Source organism: Alternaria alternata, assembly GCF_001642055.1.
Source record: "Alternaria alternata strain SRC1lrK2f unplaced genomic scaffold CC77scaffold_10, whole genome shotgun sequence".
Classification (NCBI taxonomy): domain Eukaryota; kingdom Fungi; phylum Ascomycota; class Dothideomycetes; order Pleosporales; family Pleosporaceae; genus Alternaria; species Alternaria alternata.
In genome coordinates this window covers 397,299-415,930 of record NW_017306199.1, presented here as the reverse complement: position 1 = coordinate 415,930, position 18,632 = coordinate 397,299, and the positions used below count along the sequence as shown (strand labels likewise).

The window sequence follows — 18,632 nt, the reverse complement described above, 5'->3', positions numbered from 1 at the left end:
AGGGAGGGTTAGGCTGCTAGAACTATAAGCTAGGAGGGCTTTGAAATAGTCGCGTCACTAGGATGTAGGAGGATAAGACGAACGATGATGAACTCGCAGCAGCTACTGTTAATTTGATGGACGTGCTGGTGATAAGACGCAGGCACAACGCGGTCGAGTTACACTGTGACAGTCTTCAAAGTATTCTTATTTTTTGGAAGTATCAAAGTAGACTATGAAGTATACACATAACGCTCTTAGTCAATCACCAGAGCTCACAAAGCTCATGTATACTCCTTGCAGATACCTGTATCATAGCTCTGAGCATCATTCACACCTAGTACTCTCCTCACTTCTTCGCATCAGCCTTCTCCTGTGCCCTCTTCTCCAACCTCTCCACTTCCTCGTCAATGCGCTTGAAGCTCCAACTCTGATAAAACGGCGGATAAAGGAAAGGCCTGAGATCGAACCGATTGTCGTCCGGTGAGTACGCCTCTGCATGGTAACTCGGCGTCATAGTCGTCATCTTGTGCCGGTTTATCGCATAGTAGTGGAAGAAGCGCTTAACCTTGACCGCAACCTCCCGAGGCGTATAGCCATCAGACCATTCATGCGCAAGGCGGACAAAAGTACCATACGGACCCAGTTTCAACTCTTTGCGACACTTTCCAAAGACACCGAGCTCGGCGTATGTCATGCCCATGTCGACTTCGTCGCTTTGGGCGTAACCTTCGGTGAGGGGTTCGAGTTCGGCGGTTGGTGTTGCGTCGATGAACTCGCCAAGGATGGGCAGGGAGAATTCTTTTTGAGCGTAGCTTATGAAGCGCTTTAGATCGGTTTTGGAAATGCTTCCAATGGGATTTAGATCGGCGCTACTGCAATCGTACTTGGTGAGGTATCCACGTAGACACTCGTCGACGTTGCCTGAGGCAAGGACTAGTAAACTACCTCCGCCTGGGCGCTTCCGAGTCATAGGGAGCATTTGGGCGAAGTAGTAAGAAGATACAAGTCTAGTCCTGGCTTGGATGTTCTGTAGCGCGAGATTCTCCGCTGGCTGACCGCCGTGAGCCCTGAAACGCGGTGTGAAGCCCGTAGCCTTTGTCAAAAGATTCTTCTGGCTGTTGTAGATGTCGTCGATATCCGCTTCAACATGGTGGCATCCAATGTCTTCTGCCAACCTCTTAGCACGGCTCCTTGTTTCCACACTTGACTGCTGCGACATTCCCATGTATACCGTGTGGAGGATGCCGTTACATATTTGCTGCGGGCTCTCAGGTATCCAGTTATCTTTGTCGTGGTAAGGGCCTACAATGCGACGGACATCCGCGAGAACTTGCTCGTTACCATCTTTCACAGCCTCGTAAACCAGTCGACACATGGAGTATACAAGAGTACCTGTAGCGCAGCTGTCGATGCCTCCGCTTAAGGGCAACATGAAGCCAGCTTGACCGGATCGACGAAGATAGTCCCACAGCCAGCATGCAGGTCCCAAAGCGATTTCCTCTTCGGGGGTGTGATAGCGTAGTGTCTGAGCTGGGGTGGGCCGAATGTCTGGGTCAAAGTCTGCATCCGAAGACGATATGCGTAGATTTGCCCTGAAGCGCTCATATCGTGGACCTGACACGGCTTGTAAGCCTCTTGAGGGGCTTGTGCGGTATGACCAAATCTCTTCTAGGTCGATTGTCGCAGTAATCACCTCAACATCCTGCAACGAGAACTGGGTACCCTGTGCGCGGACGGTACCGTTGACGAGTACCATTGCGCTGCCGTCATAGAATAGTCGATCACCATCACATCCTTGCTGGTTAGCGTAAAGGTAGGCACCTCCGCACTTGGCAGTGGCTGACCGAATCAGGTCGAGGCGAGTATCGAGTTTTCGCAGTTCATGATGAGAACCCGAGGAGTTGATGATGATGTCCACGCCGGCTAAAGATAATTGGATATGCGGTGCCTGCGGCGTGAAGAGCTCTTCGCAAGTCTCATACCCGAAAGAACAATCGAGAGCAGATACTATGCCATCTCCGAACGGAACAAAAGATGTCTCTTGTAACGCAAGCGCAGCGGCAGGCAGCTCGTGGAGCTCATATTGCTCCACCTGTTGGGGGCGGTTCCAGGGTATAAAGTATCGTCCTTCTCTGTAATTTCCTTGTCCTGCCAGGCTCATCTTGGGGCGAATCAGCAAGATCTGGCCATTGAGGAACACGATTCTCGCATTATAGAGGTTCCCTGAGTGGCGGACGGGCATGCCGACATCGACGAGAATGTCATCGAGCTCCCTATCTGTTAGGAGTTGGGCGAGAACTTCCCAGCAATGCCTTATGGTGTCTTGTTCAAGAAAGTGGTCCAGCAGGCCATATCCTGGGATTGAAAGCTCTGGCGTAGTCGCATACCTTGCTCCAGCAGATTTTGCGATCTTGACGCTTGCCTGTACGAGGTCAGTATATGTTTCGTGTGTAGTCGGTGGAGGAGATGACCTGCCTTGATCCGCTGAAGATTGCCAGTGAAATCCAGGGCCCATTGGTTCAGGCTGCAGGTCGAAAGTGTCACGAGACGACCCATTGTAGGTTGTGGTCTAATCCGGTCGTGGTTGATGTAGTGGTGGCCAATGTCAGTGGTGGGGAAGTTGGAAAGTGAGTCTGAAAGTGAAGGATTAAGTAAGCAGAGTCTCTCGTGACTTGGTGGTGAATCACAGAGAGTTGAGGCGCTCGCTGCGTGCTTGGCGGGGCAGGCTCGTAGTAGTGGGGGTTGCGCACTAACCAAACGCGCCAAGATCGCTTGGGCTAGTCGCGCGTCTCGCTAGGGTAGGCCTTCAGTCCCATCGGCGCCGTTGTCTGTCGGTGGTACATCCAGGCACTGTGATCGGGTTTTTTTCTCTCTCTCGATTTTGCGTGACTCCAGCTCACCATCTCCTTGCATAGCCCTGCGACTGCAAGGCTCGTCTGGGATTTCCGATTGTGCCCTGACTGCGACGACAGCGTTGTGATTTGATTTAGCTCGGACATCGGCTAGAGTGCTCGCCACTTGCCCTGCGTCTGGCGATCCGTCGTGGTTGGTTGGGTTGTCGTGTCTAGAGTCTGCCCAACACACCTCCGGCCGTTGATCTGGCCTGCAGCCGTCGATTAGTGGCTGGCGTGTGCTTGGGTGGGTTCATATGGTCTATCTTTCTCCGCAAAAGGGTCCTGGTATCTACATGCGCAAATGTCGGATTCACACGACCATGCCATTGCCCGCTCTCAGGCCCGGAGGCGACGCAGGATCGATCATGCAGACTTAGCGAGACAAAGGGAGCAGGACTTCTATATACGTATCTCCACGCGCCATACTGAAAGCTACACTCACACCATGCACAGGTACTACCCCCGACCGGGCTCCCATCTACCACAGACAGATGGCCCTGGAAGCCGCCAGGCATCTCCGTCGCCTGGCTCCAAGTCGCAAACGCCTCCGAGTACCCCGCCGCCCTCTCTCGACTATGCTGCTCCACGTGCCTCGGATGATAAAGCCCTGACTGCCTTTGCACAATTGGGCGCTCTGCGCCTGAATGCTCGCCGCTGTCTCATATCCTTCTTCGACCGGAATGACTGCTTCCTCCTCGCTGAGGCTACGCGCACCCTGTCGCTGCAGAGCGGAGAGCCCGAGTTCGAAGACGACCGATTAGCCTTTGGCACCACCATTTTCCCCAAGGAACAGAGTCTCTGTAACTACACCGTAAACCTCGCTCCCAAGTACAGCACGCTGCCTCTCGACGATCCGAGCGACCTGCCTCACCTTGTTGTCAACGACCTCAGCAAAGACAAACGCTTCTGCAACTTTCCCTTCGTCAAAGGTCCGCCTTACTCGCGCTTCTATGCCGGAGTTCCAATTCGCAGCCCAAGCGGTCACAGCATCGGTACATACTGCGTGCTGGACGAGAATCCGCGAAATGGCCTGACGCCGCACCAGCTTGCTTTCTTGAAGAGCATGGCTGGGACAGTAATGCGGCATTTAGAGAGGACTAGGGCAGCAGAAGACCACCGGAGGGCCAAGATCATGGTCAAAAGTCTGGGCTCATTTGCTGAGGGAAAGAGCGGGTTGGAAAATTGGGCACAAGATCCCTGGGACGTGGACACTCAAGTGTCTGGTCTACCAGATGTAATTCTACCGCAACGGCAGCGGCCTGCAGCTACGTCCGATGCTGCGCAGCAACCTGTTGTGCTCAACGGATATGATCATGTAGATCCGGGTATGAAAAACCCGAACGATACCCCGCCTCTAAGTAGTGTGCCACCGAGCATTGCGAACGTGGAGGCATCTGATAGCATGCGGCCAGAAATAACCACCACCACATCGTCCACCTCCACGAAAGGCTTCACCAAGACTGATCAGAAGGACAGGGTAGCCCCGGAACTGAGAGCCCATTTTACACGGGCAGCAAACATGATTGTGGATTCAACCGAGGCCGAGGGAGTGGCATTTTTCGATGCCAAAATCAGTACATTTGGAGGTCTTGTTGACGACGACTTTGATCCAGATCAATTACCAGAGCCGGACAAGCCTTGCGATATCTTAGGGGCGGCTCTTTGCAGGACCGATCGGGATACCAAGCCACTACCCAACACTGGTGAATGCATCTCAGAAAGCGTTCTCAGGCACCTCCTACGACTTTATCCACATGGCCAGATCTTCCATCTCGATGACGACCCTGCATCGCCGTCTGTCAACTCACCATCAACTGGCGTCAGCATCGATGAAGTCGAGTCGGCCGATGGCTTTCCATTCAGTACACCGCGCAAAACTGAATCCACTCGAAGCTTGGACGACGAAGCCTATCTGAGAAGAGTTTTTCCGACTGCTCGAAGTTTGATACTGTATCCCTTGTGGGATCCGCATCGCGAGCGCTGGTTTGCGACGGCTGTCATCTGGAGCTCTGAACCGAAGAGAATCTTTACGACAGAGCAGGAGCTCAGTTACCTGGCGGCCTTCAGTAATTTCGTCATGGCTGAGGTTGCTCGTCTGGACACAAAGCTAGCCGATGCTGCAAAGGCGGATTTCATCTCATCCATCAGCCATGAGCTGCGCTCTCCTCTTCATGGAATACTGGGAATGACTGATCTGTTGAAAGACTCCTCTCTCGACGGTCAGCAGGTGTCCCATTTAGCAACCATCGAGACATGTGGAAAAACTTTACTGGAAACCATCAATCACGTGAGTTGGGATAATCTGCATCAGATACTGCCACTAATTTCATAGGTGCTTGACTTTGCCAAAATCAACAATCTGACACGAGGAGTTTCGAAACGCCAGAAGAAACGTACGCAGAGCGCGAAGCACATGATCAGCCCGGGCCAAGCGCATACCAACGATATCATGACATTGATCAACGACGTCGACATGAGCATACTGACAGAAGACGTGGTCGAGAGTGTCTTCGCTGGCTATACATACGCGAAGACATCTGCTCAGACATACGAGTTAACCACTTCGAAAGTGAACAAACCGCCGATATCCATCATTCTCGACATCAACCACAGCGACAACTACGTCTTCCGCACACAGCCCGGGGCATGGCGGCGAGTCATTATGAACTTGTTCGGAAACAGTTTAAAGTACACGCCTGGCGGATACATCAAGGTCAAGCTTGAGGTTAAGCGAAAACCTGAGGACGACGACGAGTGCGAATTCCGGTTTTCGGTCACTGATTCTGGCATTGGAATGTCGGAGGACTACATCAACAATAGGCTTTTCCACTCTTTTGCACAAGAGAATCCTTTGAGTCAAGGCACGGGTCTGGGTCTGTCTATTGTCAAACAGATCGTCGAATCGCTAGGAGGAGAGGTGGAGGTGCGTAGTGAAAAAGAGCGCGGCACCAAATTCACAGTCACATGTCCTTTGAAGGAGTCACGAATGTCACCAAACGTCTGCGCCACCGGCCTAGAAGGAGAGAAGGATTTGCAACTACAGCAAATCACGAAGCGCACAAAAGGCTTGAAAGTGCGATTTGAGGGCTTCCACGAGGAGGAAGAGTTCCGTGTTAGGGATCTGAAGAACAAAACCGCCTCGAAGCTATCGTTGAAGGCACTCGACAGCCTTTGCGATGAGTGGTTCGGCATCGAAAGATGCGAAGACGGCGACAATGCGTCTGAGCCAGACCTGATAATTGCTACCGAGACCTGTGCCAAAGGGTTGCGAACTACGTACAGCCAGAATCCTGGTAAAGTGTCTCCAACCCCCGTTATTGTCATATGTCAGGGTGCGGCAGCTGCGCAATCAACAACGGCTATCACGGTGCCAGGCATAATCTTCGAATGCATCGGTCAACCCGTCGGACCACACAAGATGGCGAAAGCCCTTGCCTCCTGCCTCGACCGCCACGCAAAACGAGCAGAAACACAGCTACAGCCTCACAAGATCGATTCCATCATTCCCCGCATAACAGAACTGAACCTCACAGAAGAAAGGCCAGCATCAGCACCCCGTCGCACCGACCACCTCCACGTGGTAGAATCCTCCCGACCCCAACTCACGAGCATTAGTAGTGCCCCCGAAATCCGGTCCCTCCACAACACCACTCCCCCCAAGGCTTCCAAATACCTCAAACCAACGCGTGCGCTGAGATGCCTCTGCGTAGACGACAATCCCATCAACCTCCGCCTTCTGCGCACTTTTGTCGACAAACTCGGACACCACCACGTCCTCGCCGCCGACGGCCTCGAAGCGCTCGAATCGTATAAAGCCGCTACCGTCGCCAACGACGGCGAAGCTGCAACAGAAGAATCGCGTATTGATGTTGTGTTGATGGATATCAACATGCCTGTCATGGACGGTCTAGAAGCTACACGGCAGATTCGCGCCCATGAGATCCGAAATAACCTACCCAAAGTCACTATCATCGCACTTACCGGTGTGGCCGATACGGATATCCAGCAAGAAGCTAATTCAAGCGGGATCAACCTCTTCTTGATCAAGCCAGTTAGATTAGCAGACTTGGAAGTTATTCTCAAGGGTGTGGTTACGGGACAAGATAAAGCGAACCTAGAGATTGAGGCGGAGAAGGAGAGGCTAAAGTTGGTGGAACAGGAAGCCATCTTCAAGTCTACAGTGGAGAGCGTGGATGAGAAGGCGAGGGGAATCAATGTGGGTGTTGCGGTTGTTCAGGGCGAGGATGAAGTGGTGAAGAAGGTTAAAGTTTGCGAGACTCAAACGCAGCAACATAAGAAGAGTGCGTCGATTGTTTGATGCACACACGCGCGCGCGCTTCCCAGGAGAATTGGAGGTCTCTTCTTGCTATGACGCTTTTGTGTGCTAAAAAGAGAGACGGCAGGTCGTTCCAGCGTAGACTGTTCGCAGCGTTCGGATTCCACGGAGGGATATTCGCCCAGGAAGACGTCGACACGTATCTTGTCGCTGATAAACAAGCTCGGTATGGACAAGGAATGAGTGAAGAGAGAGAGAGAGAGAGAGAGAGAGAGAGAGAGAGAGAGAGAGAGAGAGAGAGAGAAAGGAGGAAAAATCCACGCATTCTGGCGTACATGGAACTGCATCTTGGCAGTTATCTCTTTGGTCTTTCTCCCGGAAGACGAGAGAAGAAGAAAAAGAATTATCATGGTCAAGAGCAAGCTTGACGAAAACAACGACGACGAAAAGGGGAGTAGCATGTTCAGGCGATTATACCCTTCTATCTTGCATATTCTTTTCCCAGACTTTTTTCTCTTTTCTATCGTCTTCTTGTTGTCTTCTTGTCGTGGCGCAGGGAGATGATGGGTAAGCTGGCTATGGCGATTGGGGCGTCTTTTTTTTCTCTTTTCTTATGAGTGACTAGTTTGGCATGGCATGGCATAGCGTGGCGTTTTTTTTTAGACAGATGGGATAGGGTAGGATGGATGGATGTGTGAAGGCATCACGATTCACAATTATGGTATCTGAATGAAATCAATAAACTACTACTATGTTAGCACGCTTAAATGATGCGGATTCCGTTGGCTCGTACACAGGAGCGGTAGGCGTGAGAAGTAGGACGTTTAATGAACCTCTAGAAAGCATCATTCAGACAACAGGTGCATGATTTGGTAGTAGTGTTTAGCCTGCAAAGATGAGTTTTTATTGATATAGTGTGTGCTATGAGATGACATATTCAAGGAAAGTATGAGTAAGTTGTAATACTGCTAATAAATGCATCATTCCATGCTCTTCCATGACACTGACACCATCTCATCCAAGTCCAAACCCAGCCCCCAACCCCAAGATCAATCTTATCCAAAAGCGATGACAACCCTTCACAATTGTTCAGTAATAATCAGGTAAGGGATACCAGCCATTGCAAGCACTACGCAACTAGTTAGACACGGCCATCTCCCTATGCGCTTGCGCTAAAATCTCACCAGCAGCCTCCCCCATGAAGACAAACGCCTCAATTGCGACAACGTGCAACACAAAAACGAACATGCCAATCGTGATGAAGAAGTTCTTGGTGAACAACTTGATAAGGCGGCGTCTGGCCTCCCAGTTGAAGCTCCTCCAGGCATCAAGGAAGCCAACGACACCAGTTCCACCCATGATCTTGCTAACGACCTTTCCGCCAAAGGTACGATCGAAGGGAACGATGGTGTCCTGGTCCTCGGGGAGCAGAGAAGCTTCGATACGGACCAAAGTGACCATGGCAGGGAGGCAGAGGAAAAGTGTGCAGGTGATGGCAAACACAATGACAGCAAGGACCCTCGCGATGAGACCGATCTTGTCTGCACAAGTCTCAATAGAATGGCCCTCGTATCCAAGCTTGTTGAGCTTAAGCAGCATGAATACGCCAGCTGTGAGGTACATGCTGACATAGGGCATAACGGCCTTGAGCGCGGCGGGGACGGCAAGAGTCTTCCAGTGGGCCTTGGAGGGGATACGCCCCCAGAAGAGGCCGTCGGTGGGCATAGCGACAACCTTGTGTGTCCACGCGGCGTGTACGTTGGCGAGAAGGGCAGCGCTAATGGCAGCGCCAACAACAGCTGAACCGGGCATGCCCTGTAGGGCCCCCGAGAAGAACGTTGTAGCCAGGCCAGACAGGAACGAGTAGAAACAATGAATCTTGAAGCCGCGGAAGCGGGACCAGCGGCCGGCGTGTGCGACAAGGTGGCGGACGGTAGCGCGGATGGACGCTGTGATGGGCTTCGCGTTCACGAGGGTGATTGTCGGACCGGCTTCGAGGAGTGTTTCCTTCTCGTTGGAGTCTTCTTTGTCGTTGGAGGTTTCGTGGGTAACGGTAATAGCGGCTACGGGGGACTCGACCATGCAGAGGGTTACGACGACTTGGTTAAGCATGTAGGAGAACTAATCATATCTTATTAGCAACATGGTCCTGGACATCAGGCAGGAAGATGGGGACCAGGACGTACGAGGCTGATGCCTATGGCGGCAATGAAGATGGTGGCATAGATAGGAACAACCTGCCAGATGCTGATAGACATGTCTCCAGGCCTTGACATTGGTTCAGGACGTCCTAAGGCGCGCTTGACGAACGAAGACGCCTGCGGGTGCGACACGGCGCGACGAGCGAGCTCGACGAGGACCGTCATCTTGTCGATGTCCTCTGTAAAGCCTGTTCCTTAAATTGTCTGAATATATCGTATATCGAAAGGTCGCGGTCGCTTCGAATGGTAGAAAAGGGTAAAAAGAATAAAACAGAAGACAAGAAGAGTTGACAACAGGTAAAAGGGTGAAGTGACAAGTTGGCGCTGTCACAGCGGCACGGCGTTCAAGACGGACTGCGACCGGCCAAGGAGGCGAAGTCCAGCCCCATTGACGCAACAAGACGGTTGCCTGGTCGCGCACGGTCCATGTGCCGACTTAGCCGCTGATCTATAATTGGCCCCGCCTTGTGTGAATGTGACAGAGAGTGGTTCAAGTAATTCACATTCCGATACATGCAGATAGCTCTTGGGGGAAGACGCGGGCGTGCTCCTTCACAATAGAGTCTATTGTCTACAGAGAGCATGTTCTGGTGTCACTCGACAAAACTATACCTGAAACCGGTTCGGCCACAATGATGGATGAACCTGTATCCCAACACTCTCAGGCAACCTGCAGAAGATTTGGGGCCAAAGTTGGACGCCTCATCTCTTAATCATCACCCGTGGTCTAATCCATGACATCACGCGTTCAAGTAGACAACAATAAGAAGACAATGTTTCATTATATCAACCGTCAACTACATGACGAGAAAGAACAACCCCCATGTTACCATGATTACAGTACCGGAACCCCGCCCATGACAGACAGGACAATGTAGAGGGGAAAACAGGAGAAGGCGCTAGACTAGAGACGCGACCAAGAAAAGGCTTTTAAAGGAAGAATGATACACAACGCTGGCCTTGTTTCCAATTTCAGGATGAGCATAAGTCGTCATACGTGAGCATCATGAAGATGTGTGTGCGTGTTAGAGATCGATCGTAGCGTATTCGAGGTTGAGGTGAGTAAGATGGTCTGGGAAGATCAAGCTTATAGGGCAGGATGGGCCGCTGCGATCTTCTCGCCCTCGGTCTCGGACTCGTCGGAAGAAGACTCAGCCTCGGCAACGGGTGCGTGGGTGGGAGCTGACGGGAAAGCCTCCTTCTTGACCTCTGGGGAAGTGGAACGCCCGCGGTACTGGTTGACGGTCTCCTGGGCCTTGGCCGTAGCCTGCTGGGTGTAGCCTTGTACAGTCTTCATGGCGTTTCCGGCGTGCTGGTTAGCAAGGCCTTTGACCTGCTGAGCCTGCTGGTTGGCAATGTTGAGACCCTTCTCCAACTGGGCGTCGATGACCTCCTTGTTCTGAATGTACACAAGAGGACCGAGGAAGGTGATGAATGTCGAGATCAAGGCCAAGCCCCAGAGCGGGACAAACTTGATGAGGAAGTAAGAGATGAGGGAAGCGAAGAAAGCCTGTAAGGGATAGTCAGCAGCTGTACTCGTTGTTCAACCTAAGGGCATACTCACAGCAACGGTGACGTAGACGTTCTCGGCGAACATGATACGCTGGGACTCGATGACAAAGAAGTTGATGAGCTGCTCGAAGTCGTCCGTCATGCGCTCAAGCGAAGCCTTGGGGATAGTGTAGTACTGGCGGGGCCTGAACTGCGAAGTAAGACCACGTCCGATAGCCACTTGTCCGACAACTTCGGCAGCTGCGGTAAGACCAAGTACCATGTAGGAGGTCTTGAAGATGTAGCGGATCAGATTCAGGTATCGTGCGGCGAAGATGAAGACGACGGTTGCACCAAAAGCGATGCCGGTAGCGCGAGGGTTCTTCCAGCTCAACAGGCGGTAGAACATGCTGTGGTAGTCTGGTATATGTGTTAGCTACGTTGTCGATATGGAACACCAGTGTAGCCCTACGAGTGAGGTTCTGACCAGTCGCGGCCTTGTGCTCGGGAATCGTCTTGGAGTTGGCCAGATCAGCAAACTCGTCGCGGGTCTTTGCGCCCTCTGCCTTGACATTCTGTGCAACGGGGCCTGCAAAGTTTAGCAATGGTCGTGTGCGCATCATTCAGATATCTGCAGGCTGTTAGCTGCGGTCCGGAACACGTAGGGACGAGTCTGTGTACATACCTTACCGTTCATAACGGTCTGCTTGGCGTTCTGCACGCTGGGGTGGTTGTTTGCGGCGTTCATGGCGTTTGAAGCTGCTTTGTGGGTGTCAGTTCAGGAAATCAAGTGTTGTGCGGGCGGCAGATAAGAACTGCGATATATGGCGTTAGCTTGCGTCTCGGTAAGGGTCGAGGGCGTTCTGTCCCACTCACCTCACTCTCTAGAATTCCGTTCTTTGCCTTGATTGCGCTGTTCTGCAAATCACTGTTTGCGCTGCCGTTTACGTGGGAAGGAGAGCCGTCCATTTGGTTTATGAGATCCGGAGTGCCGTTGGGCGTGGCTAGGTCGAAATCGGTTTGTGTGTTGTTAAGCTCAACTCGGGGAGCTCCTGACATCGCTGAGGACTTGGCCGTGGAGGGGTATGATCACGGGTAGATGAGGGCAAGTAGTAGTGTGGGAGTATAGTGACAAGGTGCTGGGGTATGGGAGAGTGTGAGAGGTAGAAGGTGCTGCTATGGTTTTGTGCGGGTACTGTCGTGTGCGCAGCAGTTTGTTGGGCACATTCACCAAAACGTCATGGCTCCACTCCACAATGGCCTGGCCATGATTTGTTTTCCACTGCCACTCACGACGCACTTCTGCACATACAGGTTTCATAGCAAATAGTGTCATTGGCATACATGTGCATCATTCACACAATGCCTGAAACCAAGTTGCTGCGTGTCGACTTGTCCTTTCCGCGGATGGGATTCTTGTTCAGGTGGCAGGCCCAAGCGTTCGGCCTGTTTCACATGTGAAAGACGGCCAGGTGGTCTTGATTCCCCCCTCATGACGCAACATAGGACCAATGTCACAGTCAGTCTCACAAAATCTCACGGTACACATGCCCAAATGTACACATATTAGATGCATCTCTTTGTCCTGTGCATGATATTTATCTTGTTGATCCACTTTTGCATGCCAGGTCCCAGACAGATCCCCCTGTGTCGATCTCCCTTTCATCCAATGTCGGATTGTCTCTAGCATGGACCAAGATGTGGTTTACTCCTGCAGCATACGGACATTGGCATCGCAGCCTGCGGAAGACATTGTCGACAATTTTATCATCCAGCATGCACCTCAGCGTCATAAGGGAACATGTATCCCCACTTAGCCCACATTTGTAGTTGACGAGCTAACAACGCGCTGAACGATGATGTAGGCTCTGCGCCATGTCCATCTCATCTGTCGCCTCGCTCCCCTGGGGTTGGCAATAAGTCGGGAAATTAACATGGCTCGTAGCTCTTGGACATTGCAAATCCCCCTTGTGATTCGGATTATTCTGCTGACACTGGGAACTTCGCCGAAGTGGCTTTGATTATCGTGCATCTGAACATGTGGAACCATCAGGACCGATCACGCGAGTCTAAGCCTTGCGGCTCTATTCTCGATCAGAGCCACGGATAGGGTCTCTTGCGACCTGCACGTGAATATTTGGCCGTGGAGGAATCTCGGAGGCATGTAGCGGTTGACTGTCAGTGAAATTTTGGGGTATAGGGGTGGTTTGTCTCTTCGTGTATAGCGCATGAAGGATCTTGGAGAGCGCTTTCGGCGGGGAGCGCATCGTTTGTAGTACGATGAGGCTCGGCGATGTCAAGTCTACATGGTGGCATATGTAAATGCTGTACACGAGTACTTAGAGGCCCATACTGTTCCTGGGCGCCAAATATAGGACCCCAACTATTTGTGCTACCAGGCGAAGCAGGATCGTCGGCTAGGTGTGGATGGACAAAGGAATGTGGAGGGGAAATTATGGATGGTCACTCCGCTGCGCTTCCGCGGCAGCGGCGATGACTGATATGACCGTCCACGAAGCTGCAACGTCATCTCTCGGCAAGGGTCATGTACTCGATATATTGAGTGGGTATTTGTGCTTTCTAATCTTACATGGCACCCCTATGTGATGTTACAATGTTTGTTGTTGTCATCGGAAGGGAGTGCTTCGCAAAGGCAGGTGCGAAACGGAAGGCGGGGGTTCAGGGTCTCACGAGGCAGGCGCAGACGCACAGGGCACTCTACCACGCGACAACAAAGGTGGGGGTCATCGCCCTCGGCCTCCTGCTTTGCGCTCTGCGAAATGGCGCATCTCATACAGTATTGATAGCCGGGCGAGACTCGCAAGAGTTGTGCGATAATGCGCACACTTGTGCACCGACTGGTTAGGCTGGACGCCATATTGGCGGCCTCAACCCCGGGATCCGGGACTATTTCGAGTCCCAATCCAGCAGCAGTCAGTGTCATCGAGAGTTGGTGAATATCTCCGTCGGCGTGCCGAAGCTGATTTTTCTTGGCCTCGGGTGTGAGTTGCCAATGCTTCAAGGAGCCTCCGAGCGGTCAGCGCCGCTGCAGAGGGGTCTGAGGGGTGTTTGACCTCCCGCCTCTTCGCCAACAGGCCCCAATCGCCGTTGTCGAGAGATAGACAAAGGCCACAAGCGCCATAGCGGAAGCGTAGCACCATTGGAATTATGCAGGTGGCTGCAGGGATGACTCCGACGGCCAGCAACAGGTCCTCCCGTCAAGATGCTCGCCGTTGGACTCGAGCAGCGGCTGCGAGAATCATGCTTGTCCCAACTCTGACCCTGGGTCATCTCAGAGCATGTCACAGCGTCGTCAGGCAACGCCTATCAGCGAGGACCAGGAGTTGGATCCAAGAACGCTAGGGTTGGCAGGGCATGGCAGCAGGCAGTCCGCGCGCCATGGACGATCGAGGCGGGCTCCAGCGAATATGTGGCGTACCTCCGAAATCCTGGCCAAGGTCTGCCGTTGCGATAAGACCCACTCACACGCGCGCTGCGGCTTGCGTTTATCACACCTCTCCCAGCCGGGTGACTTGTCTCTCTCTCTCTTCATCTTCACTCACCGCACATCGTCGCACCGTCGACAAATTCGCGTCGAGGCTACAAGCCTAGCTTGCGAGTATACCCACTTGACACTCCCAGATCCTCGGTACGCCAGCAACGTCAGCCAGAAGGAGCGACATGGTCAAAGCGCTCACCTATCGCCATTCCCAACTCGTCACCGCTACCGCTGCCACTCAAAATCGGCACTGAGCACGCGACATCCAAACAGCTCCCCCTCTACGGAGGCGAGAGTCTGTGAGGACTGCTCAACAGCAGCATGATAATATCACGCGATATCTACAATGACTCTCCCCCGCTGCGCCGAACCCGCATGGCCAACAATCCGACTCTCCTGTATTCTTGGTGGTGCACTGTATTTTCCGCTGTCATCATAGGAGTCCGACTGTCGGGCCGCTATATTCGTAATGAAAGACTCTTCCGCGAGGACAAGGTCATGGCACTCAGCATCATCCCACTGTTTGCGCGAATGGGATTCGCTCACGTGGTCCTGATCTGGGGCACCAACAATGTCAACGTCACGAATTTGACAGACCCTACCATCATCCGCCACCGCGAGATCGGCTCTCAGATGGTCCTCGCAGCGAGGATTTTCTATGCATTATTGTATGTGCAGTCATCAACTTGAATCAGTGTGTGACTAACCCATGCTAGCATCTGGATGGCCAAGTTCACCGTTTCAGAGTTCCTGAAGCGCTTGACGGAACGTTTCTGGAAGAGAGGATACGATTGGGGACTGCGTGCCATACGAATCTTTCTTGTCGTTACCTTCCTCATGGTTCTGATTGCCACACTCGCAGAGTGCCATCCTACTACCCATTACTGGCAAGTTGTCCCGGATCCAGGACCGCAATGCCGACAGGGTTACGCGCAGCTACTCACCATGGGCATTTGCGACATCGTCACCGACGTTTTCCTTATCGCCTTTCCGATCCCGATCATCGTGCGTTCGAGCATGCCATTAAAGCGGAAGATCTCACTTGTCTTGCTGTTTTCCTTATCGATCGTTCTAATCGTTGTCACTGGCGCTCGAATGCCTCTGGTAATGCAAAGATCAGGTCTACAGCAGTTTCGCACCGTATTCGCTTCTTCAGAGATTCTGGCTGCCACCATCGTTTCCAACGCCATCGTCCTAGGCTCCTTTCTTCGCGACCGAGGTGTCAAGAAACCAAAGTTCAAAGCACCATCTACCACAGACAGTATGGAACGCCGAGGATCAACACGCCGCTTCACGGACCAGACCGGTAGCAGTGATGAGGATCTTGCAAGGTCACTAGGATACCGCACAAAACCTGAACTGCTCGATAAGTCGACAAGCCTACCAAGACCGGCTCCCGTGGCGGACCTCGACCTCCTATCATCGTCCAGACAACCCGGTCCTTTTACAAACAACAACTGGAAGTTCCCTGATGAGGAAGCTGGTATGCTTCCGTGCAACGGTCGACCAAGCATGACAGTCGAAGACATACGAGATCCGATGCCCAGTCCTCGTGCAAGGCGCGTGTCATGGTTCGACGTGGGTGGACTCCTGGAGAATCCAGCCGTAGCTCCCTCACCCACCGACTCAGTCATTGCGCACGACTTCGCAGCCCAGTCACAGCCACGAAGAGGGTCCAGAGCCTCAAACACGATCATGCCAAACGCACGCGCATTTCTGCCTCAAGCACGACGCAACTCCCGACTTTCTCAACAGTCCGAAGACTACGAGATGACTCAAGTCCGGCCCACCAATCAGTTGCAGGATCCTGGGGGCTTGCTGTCCGAAGACCGCGAGCAAGAAGAAGCGTTGTCGACCCCATCTCCACATTCAGGCTCCTCAGCCGGTCCCCCTTCTTGCCAGACACGATACGCGCCTATACGACGCACATCGACGCGCTCGACACAACAAAGCTACGATGTACCATCGCTAAAAGATCCTGGAGGCTTGCTCTCTTCCGCACCGCCTCCCCCGTCTACACGACGCAATCCTCCCCAACAAGGCCGCAAAGTGCCGTCCCTACAGGACGCCGGCGGCCTTCTTGGTTGACGACACCCGTTCCTCCTTTACATTTTCCCTGCGTGATACCCCGGCCTTCGCGGCCTCGTTTGCATTCGCATAGTTTGCCTAATGCTTTCCTTTTCCTTTAGTCAGTACCCGCACGATATCCACCTACGTAGGTGGGCGTTGATGGATTTACGATTGATGGGCTACGAACGCGATACCCATGGAACCATCAGACATCTTAGGCTGGATGTCGCAGAGTAGATCACGATCTATAGTCGGGCAGCAAGACGCATGTGTATTATAGCAATAACAATATATCGAACGACGCTTGACGTCGCTGTGGCGTCGTTTACGGCGGTAAATTGCCGACCTATAAATGAAGTTTAATATAGACGTTCTCGGCTCTTGTGGTCCTGGCACCCGGGTACGTGGTACATGTCGTAGGAATGTAACATGGTTTTTACGCTAAAAAGCAATCGCTCGAAAACGTTGATTACCGAGTAAGTGGTTCAGCATCCAACGCTTGGAGCCCCTGTGGAACAGGTAGCGTTCGGATATTATTCAACAGTGTCTTGGCTGCTCAACGGCGCGCGGGAAGGAAGCTGCAGGGCGCGACGCGACGGTCATAGCTCGCACTATTAGCAACAGCTTGAACCTTCGAGCAGTAGCACAACCTACCCACCCGCCATCATCTGGTAGCACGTCAGAAATGAACAATGACGCGCCCACGCTCCTCGAAATCATCCAACTAACCCGTCAAGAACTCACCCACACGCAGAAAACCGACCCGATTCGCGAATGCGGACGCGCTGCGCTGGCGCTGCTTCCCTCTGATTCCGACCTAGCATTGAAGCTCGCCTATCAGAAATTACACGATGTGCCGTACAAGGAGGTGAAGACGTGCTGGCGCAGGCTATACGCGGATGCGAGTCTATGGAAGGTGGTGAAGGTGGTAGACGACCAGCATGGCCAATTCGCAAAGGGTAGATACGATGAAGAGCGAAGCCATGCTGCCGCTGAGAAGAATGCCTGGGTTGACGACGTGGTACGAACACTGGATATGACGCTTATATTGACAGGCGCACCTGAGAGAGAGGAGCTCGTGGAGTTGTGGTTTGCAGCGTTGAAAGCTGTCCTAACGCCTCCAGGACGAAATTCCAACATCGACGCTGACGCTTCCGAGCCCCCGAATAAACGGAGAATGCTGTCGTTTTCGCGTCAAACCTCCTGTGTACCAACGAGCTTCCCGACGGTGCTACCCAATCCCTCGCCCACCATCCGACACGCGATACCTCGGACGAGAGAACTCAGTCTGGAGGCTTTCCAGAAGAGAGTTGGTGACACGGCTATGCATACACCTGTTATCATCGAAGGTGCGATACAGCACTGGCCCGCACTCGACGAGCGACCGTGGAACAACCCAGCATATTTGCTCGAGCAGACACTCGGTGGTAGACGCCTCATACCCGTTGAAGTGGGCAAGAGCTACACAGACGAAGGCTGGGGTCAGCGCATAACCACTTTCCGCGCCTTTATGAAGACATACATGCTCGAAGGCGCGAAAGACGCGGTCTCAGCTACATCACACATGGACAATGTGGGTAGCCCTGATCGTGACGGTGCTGATGGCAGCCAAACGCCAACACCACCACCGACAGGCTACCTAGCTCAGCACGACCTCTTCGCCCAGATCCCATCTCTCCGCGCCGATATTAGCATACCTGACTACTGCTACTCCTCACCCGCCCCTTCCCCGCACCTCACACACATTAAACCTGTTCCGAAGCTCGAAGAACCATTGCTTAATGCTTGGTTTGGACCTAAGGGGACTGTGTCGCCTCTACATACTGATCCGTACCACAATATACTTGCACAGGTCGTGGGGTACAAGTACGTGAGGTTGTATGCCCCGGAGGAGACGGAGCGGTTGTATCCGAGAGGAATGGAGGCGGGCGGCGTGGATATGAGCAATACCAGTCGTGTTGATTTGGACGAGGGGATGGAAGTTCTGGGGGAGGTGAGTTGCTGGGAGGTTGAGGGCTTGTCAAGTGAACGGCGAAGGGAATTCGAAGAAGAGTTTCCTGGTTTCAAGGATGCGAGGTATATTGAAGGCATTTTAGCCCCGGGTGAGTGTCTTTATCTTCCTGTAGGTTGGTGGCATTATATACGTAGTCTCACACCTAGTTTTAGTGTGAGCTTTTGGTTCAATTGAATCATTGTTTTGTTCATCTATCTTTCTACTA

At 52.7% G+C, this 18,632-nt stretch overlaps 6 protein-coding genes across 6 annotated transcripts; 3 read left to right on the top strand and 3 right to left on the bottom strand.

Moving 5' to 3' along the window:
• Window positions 1-167: 167 nt before the first annotated feature.
• On the bottom strand, window positions 168-2,686 carry CC77DRAFT_1040475 (putative glutamine-dependent NAD(+) synthetase). The gene is made up of 2 exons (XM_018527205.1): window positions 2,458-2,686; window positions 168-2,404 (listed from the first exon to the last, which is right to left on the bottom strand). Exons 1-2 carry the CDS (start codon window positions 2,536-2,538, stop codon window positions 329-331), a joined length of 2,157 nt encoding a protein of 718 aa, XP_018386077.1. The 5' UTR covers window positions 2,539-2,686; the 3' UTR covers window positions 168-328.
• A 132-nt stretch (window positions 2,687-2,818) lies between these two features.
• Window positions 2,819-7,431, top strand: CC77DRAFT_1050064 (hypothetical protein). Its single transcript, XM_018527610.1, has 3 exons — window positions 2,819-3,279; window positions 3,328-5,163; window positions 5,209-7,431. Exons 1-3 carry the CDS (start codon window positions 3,178-3,180, stop codon window positions 7,192-7,194), a joined length of 3,924 nt encoding a protein of 1,307 aa, XP_018386076.1. The 5' UTR covers window positions 2,819-3,177; the 3' UTR covers window positions 7,195-7,431.
• A 716-nt stretch (window positions 7,432-8,147) lies between these two features.
• CC77DRAFT_988776 (hypothetical protein) lies at window positions 8,148-9,698 on the bottom strand. The gene is made up of 2 exons (XM_018536277.1): window positions 9,339-9,698; window positions 8,148-9,273 (listed from the first exon to the last, which is right to left on the bottom strand). Exons 1-2 carry the CDS (start codon window positions 9,516-9,518, stop codon window positions 8,290-8,292), a joined length of 1,164 nt encoding a protein of 387 aa, XP_018386075.1. The 5' UTR covers window positions 9,519-9,698; the 3' UTR covers window positions 8,148-8,289.
• Window positions 9,699-10,116: 418 nt separating this feature from the next.
• Window positions 10,117-12,222, bottom strand: CC77DRAFT_1020323 (hypothetical protein). Its single transcript, XM_018525024.1, has 5 exons — window positions 11,726-12,222; window positions 11,535-11,606; window positions 11,317-11,433; window positions 10,918-11,264; window positions 10,117-10,863 (listed from the first exon to the last, which is right to left on the bottom strand). The coding sequence occupies exons 1-5, from the start codon at window positions 11,901-11,903 to the stop codon at window positions 10,441-10,443; spliced, it is 1,137 nt and encodes a 378-aa protein (XP_018386074.1). The 5' UTR covers window positions 11,904-12,222; the 3' UTR covers window positions 10,117-10,440.
• Window positions 12,223-14,467: 2,245 nt separating this feature from the next.
• CC77DRAFT_962625 (hypothetical protein) lies at window positions 14,468-16,490 on the top strand. The gene is made up of 3 exons (XM_018535648.1): window positions 14,468-14,561; window positions 14,648-15,011; window positions 15,060-16,490. Exons 2-3 carry the CDS (start codon window positions 14,665-14,667, stop codon window positions 16,429-16,431), a joined length of 1,719 nt encoding a protein of 572 aa, XP_018386073.1. The 5' UTR covers window positions 14,468-14,561; window positions 14,648-14,664; the 3' UTR covers window positions 16,432-16,490.
• A 378-nt stretch (window positions 16,491-16,868) lies between these two features.
• Window positions 16,869-18,615, top strand: CC77DRAFT_1020320 (jumonji domain-containing 5). The gene has a single exon (XM_018525023.1). It carries the CDS (start codon window positions 17,099-17,101, stop codon window positions 18,599-18,601), a length of 1,503 nt encoding a protein of 500 aa, XP_018386072.1. The 5' UTR covers window positions 16,869-17,098; the 3' UTR covers window positions 18,602-18,615.
• Window positions 18,616-18,632: the final 17 nt, after the last annotated feature.

Coding starts and splice junctions, on each gene's coding strand:
- CC77DRAFT_1040475 (XM_018527205.1), bottom strand. CDS start 2,538: ATGGGTCGTCTCGTGACACTTTCGACCTGCAGCCTGAACCAATGGGCC. Junction 2,405..2,457: donor GCAATCTTCAGCGGATCAAG/GCAGGTCATCTC, acceptor GACCTCGTACAG/GCAAGCGTCAAGATCGCAAA.
- CC77DRAFT_1020320 (XM_018525023.1), top strand. CDS start 17,099: ATGAACAATGACGCGCCCACGCTCCTCGAAATCATCCAACTAACCCGT.
- CC77DRAFT_1050064 (XM_018527610.1), top strand. CDS start 3,178: ATGTCGGATTCACACGACCATGCCATTGCCCGCTCTCAGGCCCGGAGG. Junction 3,280..3,327: donor AAAGGGAGCAGGACTTCTAT/ATACGTATCTCC, acceptor CACACCATGCAC/AGGTACTACCCCCGACCGGG. Junction 5,164..5,208: donor TACTGGAAACCATCAATCAC/GTGAGTTGGGAT, acceptor CTAATTTCATAG/GTGCTTGACTTTGCCAAAAT.
- CC77DRAFT_962625 (XM_018535648.1), top strand. CDS start 14,665: ATGATAATATCACGCGATATCTACAATGACTCTCCCCCGCTGCGCCGA. Junction 15,012..15,059: donor AGGATTTTCTATGCATTATT/GTATGTGCAGTC, acceptor AACCCATGCTAG/CATCTGGATGGCCAAGTTCA.
- CC77DRAFT_1020323 (XM_018525024.1), bottom strand. CDS start 11,903: ATGTCAGGAGCTCCCCGAGTTGAGCTTAACAACACACAAACCGATTTC. Junction 11,607..11,725: donor AAAGAACGGAATTCTAGAGA/GTGAGGTGAGTG, acceptor ACACCCACAAAG/CAGCTTCAAACGCCATGAAC. Junction 11,265..11,316: donor GACTGGTCAGAACCTCACTC/GTAGGGCTACAC, acceptor CACATATACCAG/ACTACCACAGCATGTTCTAC.
- CC77DRAFT_988776 (XM_018536277.1), bottom strand. CDS start 9,518: ATGACGGTCCTCGTCGAGCTCGCTCGTCGCGCCGTGTCGCACCCGCAG. Junction 9,274..9,338: donor CCGCCATAGGCATCAGCCTC/GTACGTCCTGGT, acceptor AGATATGATTAG/TTCTCCTACATGCTTAACCA.